Below are 16627 nucleotides of genomic sequence, written 5' to 3'. Positions count from 1 at the left end.
GCGTTTTTTCAAAATCCAAACGGGAGCATGTGGATGTGTGATACTGCTGCAGTGTAAATATTTCATCGGCGCTGGTAAATGTCTCGTTACGGAGGCGGGGAGCAGGCTTGGAAACATTGCTTCGATTTATCTGCACGGCGCTGCGACCTGTAGCCTGCCACTGGTGTTGTGTTCAGGCGTGGAGCTGGAGCTGCGTGACACGGCACGGGGGATGCGGGTGTTGGAGCGAGCGGAGGGGTGGCTCCTGCGGGGTGCCCCATGGGGCTGGGTGCCCCCGGTGTGGGGCAGGGAGTGAGGGTCCCTGGGGACGTGGCTGTGGGGACACGAGGGCCCGAGTGGGGCACTGCTGAGGTAGGCGCTTCTCCTGGGGAGATGACACTAGGGAAAGAAAATTACATCCCTCTGCAAGTAGGTGTTTTTTTCCTGTAAGCAAGCAGGTTTTTTCCTAAGTAATTTTTTTTTTTTCCCTGTTAGACTTCTGCCTTTCTCTCCGCTCCCCAAGGCTGTGACTTCCTAAGGCAGATTTGCTTCCACTCTGCTGGGTCTGCCGCCGAGGGGAGGTGTTGTGAGCGCTGTGTGCGTGCTGTGGCGTGCCCTCGCTCACCGAGCGGCGATGGGAAGAGCAGCGCGTGGGTAACCGGAGCCTCCCGCCGGGGCAGCCCATCCCCGCAGCGCCACGGTTTACTGACAGAGGAGATTTCTCAGACACTGGTGATAAAATATTCAGGGCTTCCTGACACTGGGGGAGGTTACGGGTAAGAGGGAGGTCCTACAGCACACCCCGGGGACCTTCACTGGGGCTTCTGCACCTTTGAAGGTTGTAAGCCCAGCCCAGGAGGTGCTCGGTGTGCTGGTGGAGGTGATGCCTCTGCGGGGTCTCCAGGGATGTAGCACGCACTGGCACGAACAGGGCTGGAGCTGGGGCAGCTCTGGCGACCGTGAGCATCCCTAGGTGACAAAATCCTCTTCTATGGCCCGAGGAGCCTTGTTTGGGGGTGAGGAATGAAGAGTTCTTCACTGACTCAAGTGAGACTTGGATGGAAAAGGAGGAAAGCCGATTTTAAGTCAGCCCTAGTTTACGCTGTGCTGAAATAAGCTACGCCCGCACACAAACGAGCACTATCGTCTTGGCTCTGCGATCAGTAATAAAGGCTGATGGCAGTAACATCCTGGGATGATCCAGCAAGATCTGAGAACCTCACGCTCACGATGTGCTCGCCTAGCGCGTGTTTCCAGGGAAAACGGGACGGAAAGACGACGGGGGAAAGGCGCTCACAGAAACGTGTCAGCTGAAGCTGTGTGTCAGCACAGCCTGAAGTCACCGAGTTTCCTGGTTGAAGAGGTCAGGAGAAAACCACAAAAAAGGCTTGCGAAGATAGGGCTGCAGGGCTCCCACCGCAAGGCCTCCTTGTGTCACTCGCACGTGTCGGTGCGTGACGTGGCGCGGCGAGGCGCAGGCGCGCGGCTCAGCCAGGGCCCGTGGTGCCAGGCGAGGAGGTCGGGGTCCTGCCAAAGGGCAGCCGTGCACCTGGGCTCCCCGCTGCTCGTGGTGGGGTTTGCTCCCTGCAGCACCTCGCAGGCAGCCAGTACTCTCAGGGACTGAGCCGTGCTGCTGATGCTTCGCAGCGCCAAGAGCTGCTCCCGGGGACCCCCCAAAGCGCCCAGCAGCGGGGTGCCGGGTCCTGCGTGAGCGGCTTCATTTTGCTGAGCTGCTGCGCTCCCACGGGCCTCGATCCTCGCTGACATAAAAATAGGGATGACGGGGAGGAAGGCTCTGGTGTCCGTGGATCCCTGGCTGGTGGATTCCTGGCCGGGGCGGGGACGGGCGCGCGCCCGCTGGTGACGCGAGGTCTCCGCTCCGCTTGGGCTGACCTCTGGGGAAGGCGAAGGCTGAAATGGGTGAGAAGGAATTGGATTTTGGAACATATTAGGTCACTCGTTCAGCTGGAGAGCAGCGTGTGTCAGAGGTCCAACAATTTGTTTTTAGAAGGGTTTCAAGCATTAATGATTCAAGATGTTTTCCTGGGAGTGGTTTGCAACATGAGACTCGGTGGCCAGGGCAGCGTTGGGGTTTTTATGGGATTAGTCAATTCCTGAGGCTGCGGGGCCTCCAGTAACACAATGGTTAACGTTGTACTTTTCCACATGGCTGAGCCTTCAAGGAGCTCACCAGGAGCGTCAGAAACGCAAACAGAACTGTAAGGTTGGTGCCAGCCATGAGGCGGGGAGGGGGTTTCCATTCTGATTCTTCCTATCACCCACTTCTTGCATTGCTTTTGTTTTGCAGAGTTGCAAATAACCACAAGCAGAACCTGATGACTGTTGCTAATCTGGGTGTGGTGTTTGGGCCAACTCTGCTTCGACCCCAAGAGGAAACAGTCGCTGCCATTATGGACATCAAGTTTCAGAACATTGTGATTGAAATTCTCATAGAAAACCATGAGAAGGTAACGGCTTTACGTGCTTCCTTCAGCGCAGTTCATTTCTTAAAACAAATCCGTCTCTCCGCAAGCTGCAGCCCACTTTCCCGGGGCCCTCCTTGCTCTCCGTGGCCGGCAGCCACGAAGGGCTAGGCTTGGTTCCTGCTTTTCTGACTAAATCTGTGTTTGTTCAAGTCCTGGCTTTATCCGCAGGGTCGCTCCCTGCGTTGCGATGCGGTTGTGGCTGTGGTTGCAGGGATGCTCCCACCTGTTGCTGGGCTCTGCCAGTGGAGCCGAGTACCACAGCGGGCAGTGCTGCAGCTGGGGGCTCCCGTGCCTCCCCGGGGAGCTGGATGTCCCCCTGGGGCGCTGGCTGTCCCTCGGGGAGCTCGCTGTCCCCCCCAGGGAGCTGGCCACCCTCAGCGTGGTGCAGAAGCCTGCTGACTGCCCGTGGAAGGCTGTGTGATTCAGCAAATGGCAGCTCTAAAAGAATCCATTTTCTTCTAAACTCAAACAGCTCTTTTCTTATGATCTTTGGTCTGGTTTGGGTTGGAGCCGGTACTGAGCTGTGCATTTTGGCTGAAAAAAGGAGTGCGACTTGCCGAGGGCAGTGGGGGCACCGCTGCCTGGCAGCGCTGCAGCTCCGGCCTGGGGCTTCTGATTGCCGACGCTGTGAACCCGAGCACTGCTGGCAGGTTGCGTGCAGCGTGCCTGCGTGTACGTGGGCTGGTGGGGAGAGGCACGCCGGGCTGCCTGGAGGCAGTGAGGTGCATCACCACAAACACCGCGCTCTGCGGGTGCCCCGGCCAAAGGGACGCCGTGCCACACCTCCCTGCGCGGTGCCGCTGGGTGCCCGTGGGGGGAGAGCGGCGTGGGCTGGGGAGCTGCAGGATGCAGGAGCTGGTTCTGGGTGCTGCGAGGTACCCAGGGCTCTGGGCTCGCTCTGGAGAAGTTTGACCCCCAATTTCACACCGAAGGTGCGAGGCTGAGTCCCCGGCATGTGCGGTGTGGGTGTCAGTGGGGTGCGTGGTCTGCCGAGGGGCAGCAAATGCATGACCAGTGGGGATGGATGGGGACTCTGTGCTCTGTGTGTCCTCAGAGAAGCTGCCTCCCCGGGCAGATAAGCTCCATGGTATTTATTTAGCACGGAGGAGCTATTTTCTTCTCCTCTGCGTGGGGGGCAATGGTGGCGATTGCTTAATTAGGAGCTGCCACGCAGAGGGGCGTGCGAGCAGCAGCAACAAACCTGGGGTTGTGGGCAAGGCACCAACCCAGCACAAAGCCTCGTGTTGGCCCTCGGTGGCTGTTTCTCTGTCCTTCCGTGGTGGCCCTGCAGTGGCCCAGGGGAACCTCGCCGCTGTGCCTGGCGCTTGGTGGTGATGGGCTCGTTGGCTGCATCCCCAGCGTCCTGCTTGTGGCCCCGCTGAGCTCTGGGGGTCCCTAGAGGAGCAGGTTGTCACACACAGATCCTTCTTCTGCCTGAACCGAGCCTCCTGAACCGAGCCTCCTGCCATCAGTCGGCACCTGCAGGAATCGATGACAGATTTCTGCAGTGCTCGTGTCTGTGCGGGCTGCAGTGCTCATCTCCGCTCCCCAGCAGAATTACACCTGGTGGCGCAGGGCTGCCGAGCGCTGCCATGATCACCCTGCCTGGGGAGTAATTTACGGCCCCAGCGGGAGGGGGAAGCTGCGGCTGGGTTACGTGCTGCCGTCACTGCTGAGCTGAGGGGGGGCGAGTGCAGTGCATGCGCCCCGGCTGCTCCCGTGCAGCGGGTGCTGGTGGTGCAGGATGGTGCCCTCACTGCCCACAGCAGCACGGGTGCCCCTTGGCACCAGGATGCTGCACACACAATGTCTGTGGACCCCTGCCCTCATTTCTCGAGGGGCTCTTGGGAAATGATCCCAAGAAGAAGGGAAGACAGCAAGAGGCAACTACTGGGAGGAAAATCTGTTTTAAATTCAGCATCGGTGCTGGTTCGGCTCCCTCTTTAGGACTGCTTCGTTTCAGTGTATTCCTTAATTTGAATTGATTGGAACTCAGTGAAGTTTCCCCCCGGGAGCTGCTGTAGGTGATTAGCAATATGCAAGTCCTCTGTGCCGGTGCTGCTGGTGCTTTATATTGTTTTACGCTGGTGACTCACAGACACTGTTTATGATTAAGTGCATTCGCAGGGAAAATGTAATTGATTTGAATGGTTCCTGGCAATCAGCAACTGTCTGGTATTACATTATATTTCCCTCAGGTAAGTGGGATGCCTCTCCTGTTAAAATTACTGTCGTCATTGTGTAACCAAAAAAAAAGAGAAGAAAAAAAAAAACAACAAGCTTGGTGATGACATTGCTTGGTCTGAGTAACTGCTGGCAGCTTGTTTACGGTCCCTCCAGCAGGCTTAGCCCATCGCTGGAGCCGTGGGGAAGGTGTCGGGGGGGCAGTCACCCTGCTCTGCTCACTGCCGTGCATTGCAGGAACCCCCTGGGGCTACCCGTGGGGCACAGCACCCACCCCACAGGCACAGGAAGGGCAGAGGCAGGCAGTGCAGGACACGCGGTGACGGTGCCATCTCAGTGCTGTTACCCAGAGCTGGTGCTGCCCACAGCGTGCCCCCGGCTGGTGTCTGGGTGCGTGTCGGGAGCGAGGCGCAGTTTGGGATGGTGATCAGCAGAACGGGGTCTTTGTGAGGCTTCCCGGAACGGCTGGGAAATTACGGCTTGCTCCGCGTTGCCAGAGCCTCCGACACAGGCCATTAAGCTCTGTGTGCAATCCAAAGAGTTGAATCGTTCCTGGGGATTTTACAGGTTTCCAGGTCTCGGATCCAAATGGGTGGTTGTCCTCGCAATAGCACCAATAAAGCCAGGCTGTTCGTAGGGCTTCTCGGGCGTGTTCTCCTTGAGAAGGTCTCTGCGCATGAAGTTATCGCAGGCCTCGCGTTTATCTTTGTAATTGCAGCTGTCAGGGGGAACTCTTGCACTTTGGGTTATTTCCCAGGGGCTGTACTGACACCGGAGCTTCTGGAAGTGTGGAGTAATATTGGGGTGGTGTAGAGTCAGGGCTTGGGGAAGGGGGGGGACAAAATATCCTAGCGGCCGCACCATTTGCATGCCAGATGCTACAAGAGAGCAAACAGGAACCCTGGAAGAGCTGAGCTGGAGCAAACATGCCCAGTGCTCACCTGCCCAGCACCTCCCAGCGAATGGACAAAGCCTGGAGTCGTTCCTTAGCGAGATGCCTCCGTTAGCGATTGTCAGCCTTTGCTGTGTGTGCTCGTGGATGCAGTACGCTGGCATGATGTGATATAAAACACACACCCCTTGTATATTTTTAAATGGATAGAATGACTTTTCTCCTATGGCTCCGGATGTCGCCATGACAAGCAAACCAAGAGGGTATCCGCTAAAAAAATCAGGATGCTGTGTGTTATTAGTTACTCAAGAGAGTGCTATTTAACACTATATCTCTAAAAAATCGACAATAAATTGACTTAAAAATTAAATGTTAGCAGAAAGCAATACTGAAATGTTATCACATCTGGTGGCATTTAATTTTCTGAAAATTGTGGCTGTCCATCCACTTTATTTTCCAAAGCTTTTATTTGTATAGCTCTCCGGAAAAGGCCATTGTTCTGAAGTGTTACAAAATTAAGACATCAATACACTGTCTTGACGACGTTCCCTCAGACAAAAGATTCACCAGCTGAATTGTTTCTGCACACGGTAGTGATGACAAATGAGAGACCAGCCCTTGCAGGGACTTGCACGGACCCAAACACCAGCCTTACTCAGTGGTAAGAATTAATGCCGAAGTCAAAGCCCTCAGCACCTCATCTTTATTTTATTCTTTCTCTAATTAGCGACAGTTTTTAGCAGTGCTGTTGGCAGCAGTTTAGTTGCCCTCGAATGAAGTTTGTCCCACGTCCATTTGGAGCTGCCGCGGCAGCTCCCGGCTCTGCCAGCTCCTGGGGCGAGTCGGTGCCACCGGCGGAGCAGGGGCTGTGTCTGCGTGCTCTGGTATCGTGCTCCTCTGACCTGGGAAGGAAACCCAACCTGCCCCTTTTTTGGCTTCTTCATGATAACGGGGCATAGCGCTTCTCCATCTCACAGAGATCAGGGTAAGGGGTGCCCAGCACCAAAGCTCTCCGCAGCGCACTGACCCCGCGCACGCCTGGGGACCGCTTCCTCGGGAGCAGTCGTCAGCACTGTGAGGCCGTCGTTTATAACCAGCTCCAGATAATGAGGTCAGCGGGCAGATTCCTCATCCTCTGGAGCAGCCGCGGAGCACAGGGTTTAACAGCACTCGGATGGTTTCGTTCAGGGGTGGGGGCTGCTCCCAAAGCCTCCCGCTCCCGGTGCTCGGGGTGCTGCCGGTGCCTGGCCCTTCCGTGGCTGTGGAGCAGCGAAGTTCCCGCTTGCATCAGACAGAGCGAGCACAAGGGCTGTAAATGTAATTTATGAATCCTGGCTGCTCCTCTCCCCGTCTGACCGTTAAGCTGTCTCGCTCTCTCCGTTAATTGGACTCTGGGACGGGAGAGTTATAACACGGGCATGCACAGCGAGGAACACGTCTCGCTGAGTCTCGTTAAATTAGAGACTGAAACAAACCTGACAAACTTTCTGGTGAAGAAGAGTGGGGTTTTTATGCGAGCGATGCCTCGGCTGGGGGAAGTGGAGCGGGAGTTTTTGAGGCTGGCTGGGGGGGTTTCCTTCGCTGCCGAGGAGGCCGGCGCAGTTTCCGGGCGCGTAGCGCTGGCCAAGTCACTTCGGGAACGAACTATTTATCTTACGGCTCCCTGAGCCCTCAGACTCCTCCCTCTGTGGACCTTCAGAATGAGCGCTGGTGCTTTTTAAAATGGAGCTATTGACTGGCTTTCCCCTGTCACGAGCAGTTAAATGCAGCCGGGGTGCTGTGTGCCACCCAAGGTGGCCGAGGGGCTGCTTGGCACAGCCCTGCCTCTGCTGCGCCTCCTCGCCCGGTGGTGCTGGGGGGCTGCGGTGGGGCTGCTCTCCCTGCCCTCTCTGAGGTGAGGCGGGAGGGTGGGCATGGAGCAGTGGGAGGTCTGGGGCTGGAAAGCATCCCGGAGAAACTGGGGCACTCCTGCTTCACCGGGAGGCAGCGCTGTGCCACTGCCACCGAGCAGCATCGCTCCAAGCCCTGTCCTCCCCGGGCAGCAGGGAGGTGCTGTGGTGGTTCTGCTGTGTCCTACCGTGTCCTACCGTGTCCTACCGTGTCCTACCGTGTCCTACTGTGTCCTGCAGTGCCCAGCCATGTCCATCCGTGCCCAGCCACATCCTGCAGTGCCCAGCCGTGCCAGCCCAGGACAGCCGGCTGGTGCAGCCCTCAGGGCTTTAATCTGTGCTGCACGAGAGGCATAAAAGACCTTGTGGCTTAATAAAAGAAGTTTATAACCTAGCAGGAAGCAGCATATTTACCGAGCCTTTACAATTGCAGTTGCGTCAGTGAGTGAAGTGGAGGCTGTAAAGCGAGCGCTTGGAGTGGAGGCGAGCACATCAAAGCCCGCACGGGGAAGGGCGGCGGAGGGGAGGCGGTGGTGGCAGCGGCACGCAGGACACGGCTCTGGTGCCAGCCCCTGCCCTGCAGGAGCAGCATCTCCGTGTCTCCACTGGCACGAGGGGAGGTGGGGGCAGTCTGGAGGGTGAATATTTGGGCTGGTCAGACACTGTAACTGAAATAGAGTTGGTTGTGGTGTGTCGGAGGGGGTAAGATATCGCACGCTGAAGCATTTTAGTTGAACCGTTTCATGCAGCTGCATTGAGCAACACAAGCTCCTTATAAGTTGGGGCTGGTTTCAGGCACTCAGTCTGTAATTTTAATGCAGATATACCTTCTCTGACTGAAGACCAAAAAGAGGACACAAAAACCTGGAAGTTTAACTTCAAGTGTGCTGTGGGAAGCCATCACGTGAGATGCCATTCACAAATGAACACATTTATTTGCTTTGATTATACATTTCATTTTCATATATTTTGGTTACGTACTTCATCATTTTCCCAAGCAATTTGCAAAGCATTTAATAGCAGAAGGTGGCCGTTCTGGGCCTGGAGAGCAGAGTGCAGGTGAGTGAGGTGCCTGCTGCAGAGGGTCCCGTGCCCTGCATGGTGCAGAAGGAACAGCTCCAGCCTCGGGGCCAGGTCCTGGAGCCCAGCAGCTGCCAGGGGGCACAGCCAGGTGAGCAAATGGCACTGGGGTGAGCAGTGGGGCTGCCACCAGTCCCCAGGTCCCACGGGGCAGGGCTGGCTGTGGGCAGGCTCGGCACAAGCGAGCGGGGCTGCCTGCAGAAAGCACGGCTCGGGCTGGTGGTGCTGGGGGTGATCCGTGGGCACGGGAGGAATGTGCGAATGAGCTCAGCGGGGCTCTCCTTCCCCGGGAGGAAGGTCGGCTGCAGCTACATAATCCGTCCATCTGTCTGCGGCGTGTCCAGCTATGCACAGCCTCCAGTGCTTGCGGTAGCGGTGCCGGTCTCGGGGTGTGCGGGGAGCTGTGCGTGGTGACCCCTCTCTGCTTCCTCGGCCTCACGCAGCGTCGGGGCTCCAAACCCCCACGGAGCTCGAGCAGTGAGCACCCGCAAGCAGGAGGGCTGCCTGGAGCGCTGCTTGAGGTGCCCTCCACCACGGGGTGCTGGATTTGCCGAGAACAGTCTGTCAGTTTTTATACCAGGGGCCGTGCCTGCCTCTCCGTGCTGTTTGGGAGAGATGTGACATTACAATATTTGGCTAAAGCATCTTGGCAATTTAGCATTTATTTGTGAGAGTCAGCACGGAGGGTTTACTCATGTGTGCCTGAGGATTATGTTGCTGTTACATGAAAAAGAGCAATTAGCTCCTGGCAGCGGCTCGCTCTGGCTGGTGAGCGGCATCCTGCAGCTCTGCTGCCTGCTGGGGCGGCACCCACCAGGGCACGGGGCAGCGGGTGGCTCTCAGGAGCAGTTCTCCTGTTGGCAAACCCCAGCAGGGCCACTCAGCACCAGGCAGCCCCGGGCACCTCTCAGGGGTGCTGGGCACAGCCAGACACGGCACGGAAGTCTCAGAGATTCTTGCAAACGGAGACCTTGGAAGAACTGGTGCTGAACGCTGATGTTGGAGCCTGGGGTTACAGAAAAACAATAAATAACCAGATATCAATGACAAACAGAACTGGTGCTCATTAGGTTCATGCAGTTTAAAAATTCCATCCCCTTGAGAAAAATGTGATTACTCAGTTTTCTGACAGCTGTGGCTGGAAGCTGGGAAGACTTTCCCAAGCTGGTTTGCATCACCGGGCGCCGAGCCTGTGGCAAGGACAGGCGCACACTGCTTGCTCTTCCCCCGGGCGCTCTCCCACCAACACCTGCAAGGGCACCGCAGAGCCTTGAAAACCAAAAAGCCTACTGTAGGGTCTGTCAAATGCCGCAACAATGCAAGAGTGCAAACGTTAGAAACGTAGAACTTAGGAAATTGTACCCAAATGTCACTCGTTCTGTGGGTCTTCTGCCGATGCTGCTCCTTGGTGTGGCAGCGGGGCGCTGTTCTTCCCGAGCGGGCGATGCCAAGGAAACTTGTTTATTATTTTTAACAGATCTTTAACACTGTGCCGGAGACCCCGCCGTCGAACTCGCAGCTGCTGCTATCTCGCAAGAAGAGCACGGACTCGAAGCCCCCCTCGTGCAGCGAGCGGCCCCTGACTCTCTTCCACACGGCGCAGCCCAACGAGAAGCGTAAGTGCTGCCCCTGCCCTGCTGCTCACGGCCAGCTGGCCATTCCTGCGCCACGACACGCAGCTGCCGTGGTGCCGATGAGAGGTGCATCCTGTAAGAGGATAGTGCCTCGGTTTCCTGCGCTGTCGTGCTGAGAGGGAGTGCGAAGACTGCCTGGCATCCCAGGCTGTAAGCAGGGCTGGGGGGCTGCGTTGGCGCGGTGTGGTGTTGCTGCCCCGTCCCCCGGAGCCTTCCCCGCCTCACGGCCCCCGTCCCCGCTGTCCCCAGCTGCCGAGGCCCTGCAGTGTGTGGGGCAGAGCCCGCAGACGATCCTCTCTGGACGCCCACGGGCACTTTGCCTTTCACAGACACAACAAGCTCAGCCAGGAGGTTCTGCATTTTTCCGCGGATTAGGTACCCCGGCAGTTGAAAAATGCTGGAGATCGTCTTTCCAGTTCTGTCACTAATTGGCTCCAGACACTTAGGTGAAGCAGTCAGCGTGCCCTCCCACCTCCCACGCTGCTGCCTCACCTTGTTCTGTCCCCGGCCATCCCCAGTGCTGCAGCAGGGGCAGGAGCCGGGCTGGCAGCGGGCGGTGAGGGGGCAGCGCGAGGCTGGCGTGAGCCCCTCGCCCCCTCGCTGTAGCAGAGAGGCTGCTGTTTGCTTTCCTGACTCTCCAAACACTGGCGCTTCCCTGCCTCTGACTGAGTTCCCATTAAGGTCCAAGCACTCCCATTTTGGAGGATGTCGTAATAACGCGTGGATTTAGGAGGCGGCGGTGGTACCGACATGTACGCTGGAAATGGCGTGTACCCCAGCTGTCAGTGCAGCCCTGCATATCAGCATCTGCTTTGGGGAAATTTCAGCCTAATTAGTTTATTTGCTGATAACTCAGCAGATGTGTGGTAGATGCTGGAGTCACCTGGCTGCCAGGTCCTTCGTGTGCTGTCCTCAGCTTGCCTGGAAGAGGAACCGAGTTCGTTTATTTATTTCTGTAGCTATTTACCCTCAAGAGAAGCAATATTTTCTCAGCTTTCCTCCTGACGGTCTGTAGTCTCCTGTGTTTGTGGGCTGAAGCACGAGGGCTGGGGCAGGGGCTGGAGCCAGGGCGGCCGAGGAGAAGCAGCAGAGGCTGCCCCTGTCCAGAGCTGGGACACAGAAAGAGCCCTGCTTTTGGGGCTCCCAAGCAGCACGGTTCTTCCTGCTCCCGGCCACAGCTGCTCACGGTCTGGAAGGTGGTGAGAGGGCTGTGGGAGCGCGGCTCGCTCGTGCATCACGGGATGAGCGGGGGCAGCTTTCCAGCCATGCAGGCTGGCGGGATTTGTCCGAACCGTCCTTAAATGCAGCAAGGTGCCTGGGGTTATTTGGCAGGCGCTGAGCCTTCCCAGCGCCAGCTGTGTTTGCAGCTGTGCTGCTGGTGCTCGGAGGTTCACTCGCTGGCCGGGGTCTGTGCCTGAGCCGCCTGCTCTGCCCGCCCCGCGGAGAGCTGCTCTGCGCAGGAGGGGCGCGCAGCTGGGTGCTCCTGCCCCAAAATCCGTGTCAGGAGAGGTGGAGGGGGCTCAGCAGCCCTGAACACAGCAGGGGCACCGGCCGCAGGACTCTGCTCCCTGAAACAGGGGCACGGCGAGATCTGAGAGCTCCAAGTTGGAGCTAGGCATGTCCAGAACTGAAGCAGAGCGCACATTTTTTAATACCGAGGGCAATTTAGCCCTAAGAAGGAGATAAGTGGGGCAGTGAATTTTCCCTTATTTGATATCTGTTCTTTGGAGTACAATGTCTTTCTGAAACTTTCACTGAGATTCATCACACAAAGCTGTGCGTAACGCTTTGTTATCATGTTCAGCACACAGGATCACGCAAGAGAGTAGATAAGATAATTACAATGATAATTTTGCTGTTAAATGCTCGCATTTTTGCCCACAACTGACCTGGGTCAAGTGTGACCCAGGAACCGAGTGGATATTGTGCAACAAGTGGGGCTAACACAACAATACACCGCTTTGGTCCTTATCAGGTTTTCCTTCTAAGCGGTGTTTTGGCCCTTTGCTCGTGTTTTGTTATGCAGGGTGCTTTTGTCATCCCTTCCGTGGTCCCTGTGAGGGTTATCGAGGTGCCCCAGGGCTGGGTTCCCAGCCACGGGTCGCTGCTCTGGCACCTGGCATTTGGGACCTCTGCATGGGCGGTTTTCGGAGCGGCTCCTCTGCCCTGGCAGTGCTGTGGCAGCTTGGCTGCCCTGCTCCCGGAGCTCTAAGGACAAATTAAGTACCACAGCAAAGAGTCCTTCACTTAAGCTGTTAAAATCATGAAGCAAAACACAATCTCAGCCTCTTAAAAAGGAGGAAATAAAATAAAGGCATGGTTTCCGATTCTGCCATTCATCTCCCGTCCTCTGCAGATGAAACACTTCCAGTTCCTTGGCTGATAGCGACTTTAATTCAATGTTGGCTGGTAGCTGCGTCTGAGATTACACAGGCAATTGACACTGATTTGTTAGGCTTACAGAGCTTATTTTCGGACTTCAGCCTTGGGCAGAAAATGTTTGGAAACAAGCGGACGTCGCGGCCGAAGGCGCTGCCGGGGCCGGTGTCGGAGAGGTCGGCACAGCCAGGGGCTGCCAGGCACACACCGGCCTGGAAACCTGCACTGCTGGGTGCAAAGATCAAGGACTGAGGTGGATTGGCCTTTTGGGGGGTTTTAGGTCCTTTGGCAGGTGGATTTCTCTCTTATTCATCTGCTGGCTGCTCTGTCCCCCGGTCAGCATTTGGAGAGTCCAGCCTCTGCTTTTCTTCGCTCTTGCTTCTCCTTATCTTCTGGATGATCTTTTCCATCCCAAAGGGCTTACACCTCCCTCAGCACAACTGGGGGGCAGAAGCTTCTCGTGAGCATGTTGCCTCAGCCCCGTTGATGGGCACGGGTGGTGTTTGGGATGCACGTGGTGCACGGCTCCTGGCGGTGGTGCTGCCACGCAGAAACAGCTCGTTTGTCCCAGTGCAGCCTCACCCTGAGCTCCCCAAGGTGCTGGGCTGAAAGCAACCTTCAGACGCATGTTTTTTCCTTCAGACGCATGGTTTTGGAGATGCTGGTGTGCGGGGACCTGCTGTCTGGTGTCCAGACACCGTGCTGCCCCGTGTGGCTTGCACGCAGCCCCTGCGCAAGCTGGTGCTCTCCTTCCACCCATCCTGCACCCCCGTGCTTCATCGCTGCCCCAGCTGAGGCAGGGCAGGCAGGGAGCTCCACGAGCTGGGCTCCTCCACCTGCACAGCCTTCCCATACCTGCTGCTGGAGCTGGCCGGGAACCGTGGGCCAATAAATATCTTTAAATTCAGCACTCCGGGGAAATCTCTCTTGTTTGTGAGCCTTTCTGACGTGGTTTAGGGAAAGCACGGCTCGTTGTTCGATCCGCTGTGTGACTCATCGCTGGAGAGGTCGTCTGTGTTTTCCTTTAACGCCACAGACGGTGGCAGCCTGGAAAAAAATCCAGCTGGGTGCATCACGGGAACAGCGGAGGGGACAGAGAAGTGTTGGAGATACCTGCTCCCCTGTCAGCTTGTTGGAGATCAAGATTAATGACGTGCAATTTCAGGAACCTGTTTACATCTGTAGACATGAATATCACACCCTTGGCTTTGTGTAAGCTTTGGAAGATCACCTGGGCTGAGCTTGGGCCCTCTTGCTGCCCGCAAGCGCTCTGATTTTGCCCAGGAACCAGGAGAACTCGGTGACCCCGGGGAGGGAGCGTGACGAGGAGCGTTAGACTTTGCTCCTTGCCCTGGCACCCACGAACCTTTGGCTCTTGTAATCTTTTTTCTTTGAAACGGTGGCAAAGGGCTTACACAATGCCATGTTGCCCTGTCCCTGAGGCAGCACAGCTTCCAGGCTATTGCACAGAGACCTGAGGGGTTTCTCTCTGCTCAGGCTTAATCCTCCGCATAGCTCAGGGCTTCCTCTTGCTGTTTATCCTTCTTTAAACGTGCACAGGACGTAGATGAGTATTGCATGCTGGCCTTCTAATGCAAGCAGATGTATATATACGTATAATTTGAAGGGATTGAGAACGAGGGGTTCTTTATTCCTTCGTGTTTTTCAGTAGCAATTTGATCGTATTGGTGTGCACAGGAAAAATAATTTCTCTGGAAGATTTCTTGTGAAGGTAGCGCTCGGTGTGCTTCCCAGCAGGTGCCTGTCTTTCAGGAAAGGAGCAGTTCTCTGCGACAGAGCTGCTTTCCCTGCCTTCAGTGATGATCATTGCTTCTCCCAATTACAACTACAATCGCTGCTTGTATGGAAAAGGCACCTTATGAAAAGGAGTTAATGTGATTTGGGGTAGTTCAGCGCAGAGCTGAGGAGGGGACCCGTGCTGCAGAGGTTGGTTTGGGATGCGAAGTGTTTCCACACCTCGGTGCTGAAGTTACACAGATAAGATCTCGTAGCAGAGCATGATGAAGGGAACGAGAAACTCCAGGGAACCCCCAGGCAGTCTGCAGGGAGGTGTCCCCGTGTTGGTGGGCACGGTGCAGCCGCTGTCCATGTGGTGCTGTGCCAGGGCTGGTGCAGAGCCGGGGCTGAGCCACGGGGCTGGAGCTGGGAGCGCTCAAAGCAGCTACAACGAAATGGAGAGGAGAGCCCTTCCCCTTCATCCTCAGCCCCGTCTGTGACAAGGCTGTGCTGGGATGCTGGGCACGGCCAGAGAAGGCTGAGAGTAGTTATTGTCACGTCCTAGGCCGAAACATTGCTGTGCTGAGATAAACTGTAACTGGGTGATCTGTCCTTTCCTCCTGCCGAAGTGTTATCCTAGCCTCTCACACAAACGTTCGGCCCTGTAGTTGCTGATTTCAGTCACAGAAACATTCGTTCCTGTACACAGCTTGCATTCTAATTTTTTTCAGGTTATGTAGCACTTTGGAAATCTTTGGGAATATAAGATATTAATGCCTTAAGATAAAATAATTCTTTAAAATATCATTCATTTAAAATGTATTTGCAACAATTAAAAAAAAGAAGTGGTGTAATAATTGTATATGGATGTAAAACACAGAAAATGTGGCCGTAAGCTAGCTGCCTGCTGCTGGGGATCTGGTGGGACAGTGCCCTGCTTCCAGTAGGGCAGGGATTATTAATAGGATGCCATATGCCTTCGCAGCTGTATGCTCTTTTTTAAGCAATAGCAGCTATGTGTGGTGTCTGATGGTCCTTGGGTTTCGGTGTTTTTCAGAGGAGAACAGGAACAGTATCATCAACTCCAGCCTGGAATCCGTCGTATCTTCAAATGCAAACAGCTTCCTCAACTCCAACAGCTCTCCCCAGCCCAACCTGAACTCAAGTGATCTCGAACTAGAAGTAATTAAACCCAACAGGCCAAATTCACTGTAAGTACGGTAGTAATTAGTGTTTTATAGGCTCTCCGTCCTTAATCTTTAATCAGGGCTGTTTCTTACTCTGAATCCCAGCAGTTTGTGGAAGAAAACAATTTAACGTTTTAATTTTTAATGGGTGCCTAGCATGTGTCCTGCATTTTTAACTCTGCCTAAGTGGTGGGATTAGTGGCTGCGGGCTGGGTCTGCTGGTGAGCTCAGCCCGGGTTATTTTGAGCACGCGGGATATTTTTCAAGCAGGGCTCCGCGTTGCTGTTTGAACTGCTTGACCCATCTGGAGATAACTCCAGCAAACACAAAGGACTTTTCTTCTGAGTTAAATCCTATGACTGTTGTCAGTACAGTTGATCTCCAGCCAAATCTGTGCCATTGCTTCTGCTATTGCTTCCTTCATCTGGAAAGTTCAAGGGAAAAAATAGCGACCTTAGCAATGACTCCCCGGGGACGGCCGAGTTATTTATGAAGTCCCCTGGACTTGACACAGCCGAGCCCTCGCACCAGTGGCCGCTCTGCTGCGGGGAATTTCCTTCCTGCCGCGGCCCTGCTGGGCCCCGCCGCATTTTCCCACAGAACCTCCCTCCCCTCCCGCACACGCCAAGAGCAGACACGCTGCTGGTGCCGGGTGGGCCGGTGACCCTGGCCGTGGTCCCTCTGGTTGATGGCAGGGGATGGGTTCGGGGTTCGGGGTCCGGGGTGCAGTGCCCGTGCCCCTCAGGGGGGGCTCATCCCCACGGCGCTGGGACAGGCGAAGGTAGGTGCACGTTGGCAGTGCCCGGGCGGAGAAGGGCTCTGGCTTTCGCCCACCAGCTCCATCTCTTTCCCATCACACTGCTGCCCCTAAAACCCTGCGTGCAAACCCAGCCCACCTCGTGTAAGCCGAGCCCACCCGGCAGGGTGCTGGGTGGGCAAAGCAGCGCCCGCAGGGCAGGAGCCACGGTCAGGCCGTGAGTTGTGTGCCCTGAACTGAGTTGGGATGTGCGGGTCTCGTGCCCGTGCTGCTGGTGGAAGCCCTGGAGGTCGGTCACATGCCGTTGCCCCCAGCAGGATGTTTTTAGTTTATTTGTCCTCCGAGGGAAGAAAATTATTTGACTTGTCTCGTTGTGACTTTAAAGAATCGTTTGCCAAATCTGCAGTTTTTCAAATTCCAAGA

At 55.9% G+C, this 16627-nt stretch overlaps 1 protein-coding gene across 5 annotated transcripts in view; it reads left to right on the top strand.

Moving 5' to 3' along the window:
• Nucleotides 1-16627, top strand: part of ARHGAP26 (Rho GTPase activating protein 26) — a 119806-nt gene that overhangs the window by 78515 nt on the left and 24664 nt on the right. For all 5 annotated transcript variants that reach the window (XR_014697950.1, XM_084535796.1, XM_084535797.1 and 2 more), the window contains exons 18-20: nucleotides 2288-2447; nucleotides 9988-10126; nucleotides 15318-15471. Coding sequence is in view for 4 of the 5 variants with exons in the window: in XM_084535796.1 (XP_084391922.1) it covers nucleotides 2288-2447; nucleotides 9988-10126; nucleotides 15318-15471 (453 nt within the window). In the remaining variant the exon portion in view is untranslated. The remainder of the gene's footprint in view (nucleotides 1-2287; nucleotides 2448-9987; nucleotides 10127-15317; nucleotides 15472-16627) is intronic.

Source organism: Aythya ferina (genome assembly GCF_964211825.1).
Source record: "Aythya ferina genome assembly, chromosome: 14".
NCBI lineage: Eukaryota > Metazoa > Chordata > Aves > Anseriformes > Anatidae > Aythya > Aythya ferina.
This window is presented reverse-complemented; position numbering and strand designations above follow the sequence as displayed.